Source organism: Sipha flava, unplaced genomic scaffold (assembly GCF_003268045.1).
Source record: "Sipha flava isolate LNK unplaced genomic scaffold, YSA_version1 259_pilon_pilon, whole genome shotgun sequence".
Taxonomy (NCBI): Eukaryota; Metazoa; Arthropoda; class Insecta; order Hemiptera; family Aphididae; genus Sipha; species Sipha flava.
In genome coordinates this window covers 743,989-756,000 of record NW_020272920.1, presented here as the reverse complement: position 1 = coordinate 756,000, position 12,012 = coordinate 743,989, and the positions used below count along the sequence as shown (strand labels likewise).

The window sequence follows — 12,012 nt, the reverse complement described above, 5'->3', positions numbered from 1 at the left end:
GGAACCAAAGTTTAATTTAGTGACAGTTTCAATTTTCAGAATATTTATTCATAAGTGTAATCTATTGGTAAATATTAAATTATTTGAAAAATAATGAAAATTATTTATTATTATTTATCTAACCTAATACTTAAATTGGTAAAATTTGATTTTGTTTCTTAAACATTAATGATTTAGATTAATAAGTAATATTTTAACTATTTTAATAGTATTATTGTACAATTAAATTATTTTATAATAAAAATATTTAGTTTATATAATAAGAGGGGATAAAATATGAGCACAAATGATAATGTGTATTCCATAAAATACTTTCAATACATTAAATTTATGGTATAACAAAAGGTTATTATAAATTTATCATTGTTTACATAGTCATTTAACAATAAAATAACATTTTACAGTTACCAATGTTTATAATAAATGATTTATTTAATTCGTTATCAGAATTAAAATCCAAAGTTTTATAAAAAACATTATTTCATAACAAAAATGATGGTATAACCACATCTTCAGGTACACAAGTATTATAAATAAAGAATATAAACAAAATAAATAATTAGTAGATTACACATTAAAAATATAAAACAACGTTCATTGGTTACTTAATACAAAAAAATGTACATAAAAAATTGTATATCTATATTCCTTTAATTAAAATACTAATTTCTGAGAAATAATAATAATTTTTTATCTATATAAGCAATGTTTACCTCATTTATTTACTCACTAATGTAATTGGTTAGATAATATATTGTATGTTGAATTAGTATACTAGTTATTTAGTAGTTAATAGTTTTAAAATTAGAAATTCACTGTATTAGAAGTAATAAGATAAATTCAATTGTCAAAAAAATATCAATTGAACTCGTAAAAATAATTACTAGGTATAATATACAAATGGCAGGTATTATAGCTTATTTATTTTGAGAAATATTACGAATTTAATATATGAGATATTAGGTATAGAAAAATAACAATAGAAGATATAATTAAAAAACAAAATACTGTGTTGTTCTAAATATTGTGAGTATCTATAAGTATACTTATCGATAAAATCTGAAGGTATTTCTCAGTAAAGTGAATAATATGAATGCTATTATTTATAATCATAGAAATCTAATAATATGTATTTAATAAAAAAATTAAAAACAAATTATTTTTTTACCATCGATTCTATCCTAAACCAAGTATGTGTACAATTTAATTATTTGAATATTTTCAACAATTGTTTTACTTTTTACTATGTATGAAATATTATTGAAAAAAATTACCAATCACAAATAGTTCATAAAAATAAAACGATAAGATTTAAATTATAAAATATATAGGTACACAGAAATGTTATTTCATATGTTAATATATTATGTAGCACGGATTTCCGACTGCATAATGTGTGTCATTATAATGAATTATATTATGAGGTGCATGTATATTATTCAATCTAGTAATGAAAACGATTATTAGCAACAATTTTAATAAAATAGTTTGAAAAAAAGTTATTCTCGATCTAATAAATTGAATAGCAACAAATAAAATTCAATATTTTAAAAATTCATTATTTTACTCTACCAATATTTTTGATAGACTAAAAATAAATTTTAAAATGTAACATAGTTGGTGGTTTAAGTAAATAATACTTTAATATTAATTCAAATTTATTATAAGTAATTTTACTGTAATAAATACACTTATTAATAAAATTATAAAAAAGAATAATAAAAGGGAGAAAAAAGGAATACGATTTTGACTAACACAATATTGTATGATAGGCTATTATTTGGTCATATTGGCTATATTATTTAATCTGAATAAAGTAACCTATTTCTGGGTTTATAATGATTTATGATTAATTCAGAAGGAACAACTGATAAATAATTTAAAACCTAATGAGCAGTGAATATAAGTTTAATTTATGAGGGCATATATATGAATATAATCAACTAAGTTTTAGCTTGGATCTTTTTTCAGATCTAAGAATTAGAATAATAATATTCTAATTATGTTTCTATAACCATCGACAGAAGAAAATTATTAAAAATGTGTGAACATCAAAGCAGTGTGACATTTATTACTATAGCAATTTTATTTAATCATGTGGTTATATGTTCCATAAGCTCATGATAATATAATCATATTGGTGAATTGTCAAAAATTCAAAATACAATTTTAGATTGATATATTTTGATAATAATAAAATTAATAATTCAATATTTCAACCATTCAAATTATCTTTTCTTCTCTTTCAGGTTTAAGCTATTATAACTTAACACTATTTGTACATAAATAAAATATAATATGCATACATAATAATTTAATAGTCTGCACCAGATTAATTTAAATATAAGTAAATAATTGTGTTTTAAATGACTTTTTTTATATTTTTGAGTTTATATGTTATTTACATTATTTAATAAATGTATAATAAAAATAGATGATCCAATGTTAATCAGTTAATAGGGCCCAAAAAATCAATGTAGTACGTCAAACAATTGATATTTGCTAAGTTATGTAAGTGTTAAGTATAAAGCTGATTTTAAAAGGAAAATTAAATTAAACCTACTCTTCAATTGTTTCAAGAACTTAATTAAAATACTATCGAATAATAAAAGGTTCCTTATCAAAAATTCAATAGTATTATTTAATTAAGAGTTTAAACTCTTTATATTTTTTTGATTCTAAGATTTCTATATCAATTAATGTATTCTTCCTTCTGTATACTATACAATTATTTTATTTATTTATAAAATTAAAATGTATTGTACACAACTTTCAATGGGAGTTCTTATATTTTTTATGTTTAAACTTAAATATTTAAAGTAGCAGAGATATGATGATACACTGTTTTAGTGCTCTGTTTTATTTTTTTATTATCTTGCAATTAAAATTTTTGAAAGTTAAAAATAATAATAATAAAATATTACACTAAGTACTGCAGGAATACATTAATGTTAGCAAAACACATACGATACCAATTAAGTTGTATTGAATAACCTACAATATATGTGCTTATAGTATCAACAAATATTAAAACATATAATTATGTTATATTACTTAATCATTAATAAAACTACTATTAATTTAAAATTTATAATTTTTTTTTCATAGTATTAATATTTTACATATGGTTTACATCAATAATGTTAAAAATGTAAATTATGACTTAAGTGTAACTGTTTTAGATAATATCTAACAATATTATTGTTACATGAATTGTAAATAATTATTTACTTGTTACAAATTTATCTGATGCAGACTATAATTATATATTAAGTGAATATATAAATTATATAAATATTAAATTCCTTAAAATAATTAACACATGCTCACAATACTTATTTTTTTAAAAGGAAAAAAATATAGATCTGATTTCTAATAATATGATGTCAATTAACATTGTATACATACAATAGGTTATTTATTATTAGAAAATAGTATGACATTTAACAATAGTACAGTGATGAGTATTTTTTTTCAAATATACATAATTAAATAATATATTAAGCTGATAATAATACATGTAATTTAAAATACTTAACAAACCAATCACTTTAAAGTACAATTATATTTTAATTGAAACTCATAACAGTCAACGTAAAAATATTGTTTATTAATGATTTATATGTACAAATGTATAAAACACAAATTACTGGATACGTTTGAATTAACAATTAACAAATCAATAAGAATGTTGCATTTACATATTTATTGAATAAATAAATATTTAATCAAATTAAATTGAATATATATAAATATATATATATACAATATAAATTAATATATATGGGTATGCAGCTTTGGTTAAAAATTTAGTATATTTTGACTGCATGAAAAATTAACTTATGGCGAATGAGATTCCAACTCAATTAAAGTAGTAACAGGTATGATACAATTGTCAAATATTTATTGCATATTGACTAAAATACATAAAAAAATTGTGTCTAGTCTTCGGTAAACAATCTTATTTAATAATAATCAACTTAAATTAATAGTATACAAATACATAACAATAAACAAACATGTTTAAAAAGCTCAAAATACAGCTTTTAGAACTAAATAACAGAATTTATTAAGTGTCATTAAATTACAAAAATATACATTTTATCAGCTCAGTCTCAAGTCTAACTTAAAACAATTCACTTACCAAGGAGGATTCCTAGGTCCAAAGCGCGGCCCCTGATTCCATCTACCACTAGGTCTAGATTGATGATTGAAATTTCTAGAGCCTCTAGGCCAGTTATTGTTTCCTCTTTTCCATTTTGGTCTAAAATCCGTATTAATTTGGCCTCTCTGTTCATGTTGAGGCCAGGGAAGAGGAGGAGGTTGATTGTGAACTATGTTTATATCACTTTGTTCATGTTCCCACTGATTAGGTTGTTTCCATTGTTCAGGTTGTTCTGCATTCCACTGCATTTCATTAAAATTAGATCTTTCATTACTCCACTGTTGAGATGATAATTCCCATTGGTTTGTAACATCTGATATATTTTGCTGCTCAAAATCAAAAGGCATCGGTGGTGGAAGAGGAGGAGGTAAAAGTATTGGATGCTTTTGATCATGGTTTGATTTTGGTTTATCTTCATCATCACTTAAATCCATATCAACACTTTCTACATTATCTTTTTGTGGCTTACTAACTGCTTCCATAAGCAAAGCTGGTGGTGAAGGTGGCATAGGAATACCAGGAAATGATCGATAGTCAATATCTGTAGAAACTAAAGGTGAATTCATATGAGGAGAATGTGTTAAACTGATCAAATTTCTATGATCTATATCAGAAGCTTTAGAAGTTATCTTTTGACCAATAACTCTTTCATCTCTATCTAGCATTTTTTGAGCTATGACACAGTGATCAACAACATCAGATTTATTAATAACTGATGTGTCTTGATAAGAGATTTTTTCATGAAATGGTGGTGAAGCAGGTGTATCATTAGTTGACCAATTATCATTATGTATTGTTCCATCCCAAGCTAAAAATTTAGTGATTATTAATTATTATATCTTATCATACATTAGTCTATGATCAAATATTTTAAATGAATATCTTAAGATAAACATTTAAAAAAATAATTATTTTATGAATTTTAAAATACCTGTTTGTCCAACAAGGTTCACAGGCATGGTATTTTCATTTATAATCTGTGATGATGAATTATTAGGAGACACAATATTAGAGAATTCAGAAGTTATATATTGTTGACTAGAAGACATTGGAGTAGGTACATATGCTTCATAACTATTTGTAGAATATGCAGTACTTTTATCGTTTGGGTTAACTACCAACTACAAAACAAAAATAACTTAAAATACAATTGATATAATGATAAACTGAATAAGTATTATACATACTTGAGTGTTAAATGATACATTTGTCTGATTAGGATATGTTGAATATGCAAATGTCTCATCGGGAGATGGCGATGGGGCATCATAAGGAAACTGGTTGGTTAATGTCTGTTCACTTTGATTATCTATAGCTGGAAAACTCACAGAAGCTGGATCATAAAGTTCTGAATAACGATTAAATATTTTTTTAAAAAAAAAAAAAACACAAGTTGATAAAAATAAATTGTGCATACCTTGAACTGTATTATATGATTTAGGAGCAATGTAGGGTTTAATTTTAGTGACAACTGTGGTTGGTATATAAACATCAGAATCGTTAGTCATATTTTCCATTGAAGAATTTATCATATAATTACTAGGGTTTGATAAATTCTCAAAACTTATATTTTGTATGTCTTCAGCAGATACTGAAGATGTTGAAGGTGATGGTGCATTAACATCAGGTGAAGGCATAGGACTATCAGTTGGCATAGATCCTACCATTGATTCCAATTTACTCTTAAGAAGTTTTACTCGTTTAGTGTAATTAAAATATGCCTGTAATATACTTAAATTAGTTACTTAACAAACTATAAATAGTATATATGTATATATATTTCGTACTTGCGCAACAGTTTTCACTTCTCCATTTTGTTCATCATAATAAGACGTTGCTACTTCTAAAGCATCTATTAGTTGAGCACGTTCAACAGTTTCTCGTTTAAGGCATTTAACGTAACTTTCAATTTTAACCATACCTTCATTTAATTCATTAAGAAATTCATGACTTCTTGTTCGATCTAAAAAAAAAATTTGTTAATAAAATTTGTAATATTATAATGGTTGTTAATAATAAAACCTATTAATATAATCAATTAATTTTCATGTTATAAAATATAAAAGTCATTTAAAATCTTTTAAATCAATACAAATTACTAGTTATGAACAATTAACAATACTACAATAGAATACAATTTTATAAAGATAGTATAAAAAGTAAAATTTAAATAAAATGGATATTGGACACATAAGTTAAGTTGACGATTTTATCTTCAAAATTAAGTTAAAAATGAATGTACAATAATATACCTATTATTATTTATAATAATTACCTTTTAACATATTATGTATGGCTTCACTATTAGTTAAAGGCAAATTAGCTTCTCTTAATGTTTTCATCTTTAAATCTGTTAACTGTTCCAATTTCACACAAGAGCGTACTTTGATAGCTAATGCATGTATCTAAAAAATGATTAAATATGAATTTAATCAATTAAAATAATGTTTTTATGATTATTTAAAAATTATAAGACATGAGAAAAATATTAATAGTTATCATAATCCATACTTTCAATAAATGAGGCTTGAAACTTAAAAGCATTGGCTTATTTTTTTTAAAATAAGAAATACAATATCTAACTAAGTACTATAGAAATTTAAGTTCTGTAACATATTATTTAGCTTCATTTTGTAAATAAAAATAATTTTGAATCCCAGTGTATTGCTGCTTATTTTGCTATATTTTAATATTAAATAATCTCGATTATGGACGAAATAATAAGTGTTAGATTATTATTATTATTTTTTTTTTTTGGTGGGAAAGGAGGGCATAAATTATACGCCCAAGGGCGCCAAATTTTTAAATACAGGCCTGATAATAGTTTACATTAGTTTAAATACATTTAACTAAATTCTTACTTGAAACTCTTGCACAGGATCTGCTAATTTTAATTTCTGAATTGGTGTTGTTAATAAACCAGTTAAATCAGCTAGGTAACTATCATCATATACACCACGTTCTTCCCAAATTTTAATAATTCTAGACATTTTAGATTGTATTTTTTCATCTCTAAGAAAGAAAAAAAGTTAAAACTTAAATTATTAATACTAAAAATATAATACATAAAGTATAAATTATATGGAAAAAAGTTAAGAGGTATAAAAGTATGACTTTTGAAATACCAACTGCACAGAGAAGAATTTAATTTAATTTTAGAACTAAGATCTAGTCTGGAATAATTTTCCATTTTCTAATTTTTTGAAGACAAACCTACAGAGTTAATAGACATTTTTTATCATAAAATGTTAACTCCACTGTTGCTATAAAATATAAGTACCATAAACATAACTCACCTGACATAAGGTATGGCTTTTTGAATAGCAGTCGCCCATCCATCAACAAATTTATAATTTTTTTTCTTGCTATATTGTATGACATCATTAGCCAAATAAAATAAAGTCAAACGTTTCTCGATCTTCACTTTCCTAATTGCTTTTAACCAAATGGAAATTATGTTCTTATGGTTTGTATGTCGTTTCAGGCACCAAGCGGACAAAGATTGAATAGCATCTTGAGTGTCTTTCAGAAGCATTAGCTTCTTTTCGAATTCCTGGTCCGAATATTCAATCATTTTCACCCCAGCTATAAAAATAATAATAACAGTGTAATGATAGATGAACAATAAATGGGGGTGGCTTAATGTGGTAGAAACGAAGGGGATAGGGCAATGATCTCAATATCAATTTAAGTATAACATACAATTACTAATTAGTTATGTATATATATATATATAAATAAATATATTATATGATGTGTATTTAATATTCATTATGAGTAAGTTATTGATAGTAAAACACTATTTCTCAGTTACAGTAGTTCGGTGACAAGAAATAATAGATAAATTAGACCGGACAGTTGTACATTCCATTGAATTTTTCGGAGAAATTGGACGTTTTTCAAGAAATAAAAAAGAATAAGCAGAAACAGTTAAGTATTACAAAGTGTTGGGAAGTGTAGGAGGGTGAGAAGAAAAACGACGACTTGTGGCCGTGGTTTGAACCGAAAAGCAAGAGCAACTCACCTATTCACGGGTACGAAAGATCCGACGCCAGAGGTAGTAAGGTAATCGGAGCAAACATTCGAGGCGGTCACGACTGGAACGCGCGAAAATTATTCGACGGAAAGCGCGGCTATCCGCGAGCACGATAACGGGAATCGTTTGAAAACCGTCGAGCCGTAGGTGCTCGCGAAAATGATTGTGTACACGGTTAATTCTCGTCCATTATCGATGTTGGGAATCGTCGGTAATGTGCCAGAGCAGTGCGTTTCGCCATCGGTGGGGTACGAAACGCGATAAGTTTAATCAATCCTCATGGAGGAAGCCGCGATGTTTATAACAGCTGATGTACCGTGTTCCCGCCATTCGAGCACGCGGCAGACCCGGTCACGGCGGGAACGGTGAGGTATTTAAAATAACTCCGGAAGCCCACTATCGTGCGTTCGAAAACGATGAACTGAACACATAGGCGTATTTTAGGGGGGGGGCAAAGGGGCGATCCCCCGAATCCGTATTTAAGGAATTTATTTTATGTGGGATACACATTTCAAATTTTTTTAATGTGGATCATTATATAATGAATCAAATTACGCATGGCAGTGAATACTGATTGAGCTTTTTGTCGGGTCCATACTTAGTGAAAAATAAAATCTAACCTTTAATAAAATCTAGTGTTTCCGCGAAAAAATCCAAAATCGTTAAAAATGTTTTAAAATATTTAGTGAACATTTCAAGTTCCTTACGTTTATTACTTTTTGAATTACATTTAAAAAGGAAAATCAAAGTCGGCAATCAGTAAAAATTGCAATTTTTTTTGTAATTTTTCATTACTTTTCCACAATTATTGGGTAAACTGTTAAAAAATTTAAAAAAACGACTTATTTAGTCTCCAATGAACCAACTAGACAACATTTGTTATCAAAAACCAACCATAAAGTTTTTGATTGGATAATTTTTACTAGAATATTTGACATCCACAAAAACTAAAACACATCATGTTAAAATTAATACATTTCTTGTTTCAGTCGGAATCTAAAATTAATTTATGTAAATTCGCTTAGTCAACCCAGTGTTGTCCTAACTGTCCTAAACGTCCTAGGACAACAACATTTGACGTCCCTTAATTCCTCCATTTTTTTTTTTGTAAAATTGACTAAAATTGATATTTTTAGCGTATAATTTAATATATTCCTTAAATATGTTTTATATTTAATAATTAAGGAACGAACTTATTTGTGTGATTATTATTATAATTATTATTATTATTAATATTATTGAAGTCATATTTTTTTATTTTCGATTTTATTTCAAAATTGTCATTTCATTATCTTGGCTAAATAATAGAAAAATTATCCATTTTTCACAAATTTATAAATAAAAATTAAAAAAAAAAATTTGTATTCATAAATTATATATAATTATCAGTTATATTTAATAATTCTGTCTCTTCTTCGTAGTTGAAGGCATTTATGACCATTCAAACTAGGGTATTATTTTCTAATAACCAGGACTCATTACTTATAGCTCTAAAAAACGTTGTTATAAGCGCTTAAATATGCTCTAAAAAGTATTCATATAAGCACTTAAATATGCACTAAAAACACTAAAATATGCTAAAAAAAAAAACGTTTGTATACAAAAATTATTATTTTATTATTATTATTTTAGCTTCTATTAATCTAACCTATAGCCCCCTTAGCCCCTCCCTTGGCTACGCCACTGTACCTAGGTATACAAGTTTAGGCGACGCGCAATGTAGCGAGAGTGTACGCCCAAAACTTCGTAATCCTATCAATAAGGAAACCATTATAATTGTATATAATTGTAGCTTGTACTGTAGTATTTTATTTTTATAGTTTCTAGGTATTCGGGTATTCCGATATCATTATCTAGATATTCCGATATCATCATTCTCAGATTATTTACAGATTATTTTTCATTAACATTTTACAGTCGTTCCCAATTTTTCGTATTGTATGCATGCTAGTTCGTTTCATAAATTCAGTATCTAAATTTTTTTTTCTTAATAATAGAAGCTAAAATAATAATAATAAAATAATAATTTTTGTATACAAACGTTTTTTTTTAAGCATATTTTAGTGTTTTTAGTGCATATTTAAGTGCATATATAAATACGGCCCATGGGGGGGCTATAGCCCCTTTAGCCCCCCTCGGCTACGCCACTGTAGTTTATGGTTTACAACAATAATAAATACCTGATATTAGATGATACAAGATACGACGGAGAAGTAATAAAATCATTAAAAAAAAGAGATGATTTAACGGTATTCGAAATATAGTATTCAGAATATTCGTTATAAGTATTCAAAATACTTTATTGAATAGGTACTCTCAAAAAAAGTATTTAAAAAGTATTCGAAATACTTAAAATGTATTACTGAATACAGTGTTCCGAATATTGTATTCGGAATACTACCCAAGTCTGCTTATTATATTCTTACCTATATTTGTAGTATTTATTCGTTTTGATATTTTTTGTATATTTATTTTGTAATATGATTTTTAATTTAACACTACAATGCATAGCGTTGCCTACAGGCAATATTTAAATATTTTTGAATAATGGCTTGAGGAAAAAAAATTATTTGTCGATTGAAGTCGTTGGTGTAGGTAATGATGAAGAATTAGAAATTGATTACGTCGAAAAACAGTTAGAATCTTACAAACCCCTTGATATGTATGAAATTAATTCATATTATACAATTCGATTAAAAATATAACTTAAATACGAGGATTCAATAATTTGATAAAATCATAATTTATGTTGCAATAACAAATTTTAATTGACAAAAATTGTGATGTTCATATTTGTTGGGGCGCGATTATTTGAGCGATATTGAATAACGCGACTGATGCAGGGTTAAAATTTAATAATGAGTTTACAAATATGTACCAGATACTGAGTATATTCAGGGGTGGATCTATGGGGGAATGGTTCAGGAGATCAGTTGACCCACAGTTAATATTTGTTGACAAAATTGGCATCTCGAAGACTTCTTATATTTTTTAAGTGTTCCGACTATTGGCCAAATTTAATACTAGACTAAGGCAAATGCCCCAGTTACCATTCCCCAAGTTACGCTACTGATTTAATTGCATAGTACAGTGGAACATATTTAAACCGGACCCCATGTAAGACACCACAGAATAAAATAAATTTGAATGTTTTCATTGATAATTATGAATAAACTTAAAGACACATATTATATTCTTATTACAAATTTTTTTTCTTACGAGGTATACATTTATGGTCTGGTTTCAGTCCTAAAAAGTGGCCTCTTTAAAATAGCCTGATACACAATTCTCTAACTGTGGATCCCCCCTCCCCGAGTATATTTTATATTATATTTCTTTTTTCTCAATAATGATTACCCTTATGGCCTTTCCTGCTTAATCTTTAATATCTGTACATTATTATAAATTAATATTTATAACTATATATTTAGATACTTGTATTTATATACTTATGCATTATTTTTATATTTATTGAAATTGAAGAATCGTGTGAAAAATTTCAACGGCCTATAATTATTAATTTAGAACATGTTATTTAAAATACCTACATAATAATACAAGTATACCATTAAAAATAATATTTGATAGATCAAAAAATTATAATTTTACTTACACAAAATCTTATTTTAAACCTATGGGTTTTATATAAAGAAAAAAAAAATGGCACTAAGAAATAAATTTAACTTATTTAAAAGTAACTTAACTTTAACTTTTTAATTCGTTAATTCCTAGCCTTGGTAAAATGTAATAAAAAGTTAATAAATCGATAAGGTTGCAATGATAAAGAATAGCAAATTTTTTAAACACCGAA

At 25.9% G+C, this 12,012-nt stretch overlaps 1 protein-coding gene across 2 annotated transcripts; it reads right to left on the bottom strand.

The window, feature by feature from the left end:
• Positions 1-3,777: 3,777 nt before the first annotated feature.
• On the bottom strand, positions 3,778-8,439 carry LOC112684960. Of its 2 annotated transcripts, none has more exons than XM_025556704.1 (9): positions 8,190-8,439; positions 7,462-7,750; positions 7,027-7,177; positions 6,441-6,570; positions 5,953-6,128; positions 5,583-5,886; positions 5,353-5,513; positions 5,097-5,286; positions 3,778-4,973 (listed from the first exon to the last, which is right to left on the bottom strand). In XM_025556704.1, the coding sequence occupies exons 2-9, from the start codon at positions 7,737-7,739 to the stop codon at positions 4,141-4,143; spliced, it is 2,223 nt and encodes a 740-aa protein (XP_025412489.1). In that variant the 5' UTR covers positions 7,740-7,750; positions 8,190-8,439; the 3' UTR covers positions 3,778-4,140. The 2 variants fall into 2 exon arrangements, with proteins under 2 accessions (XP_025412489.1, XP_025412490.1); XM_025556705.1 differs by having other exon boundaries at positions 5,353-5,480.
• Positions 8,440-12,012: the final 3,573 nt, after the last annotated feature.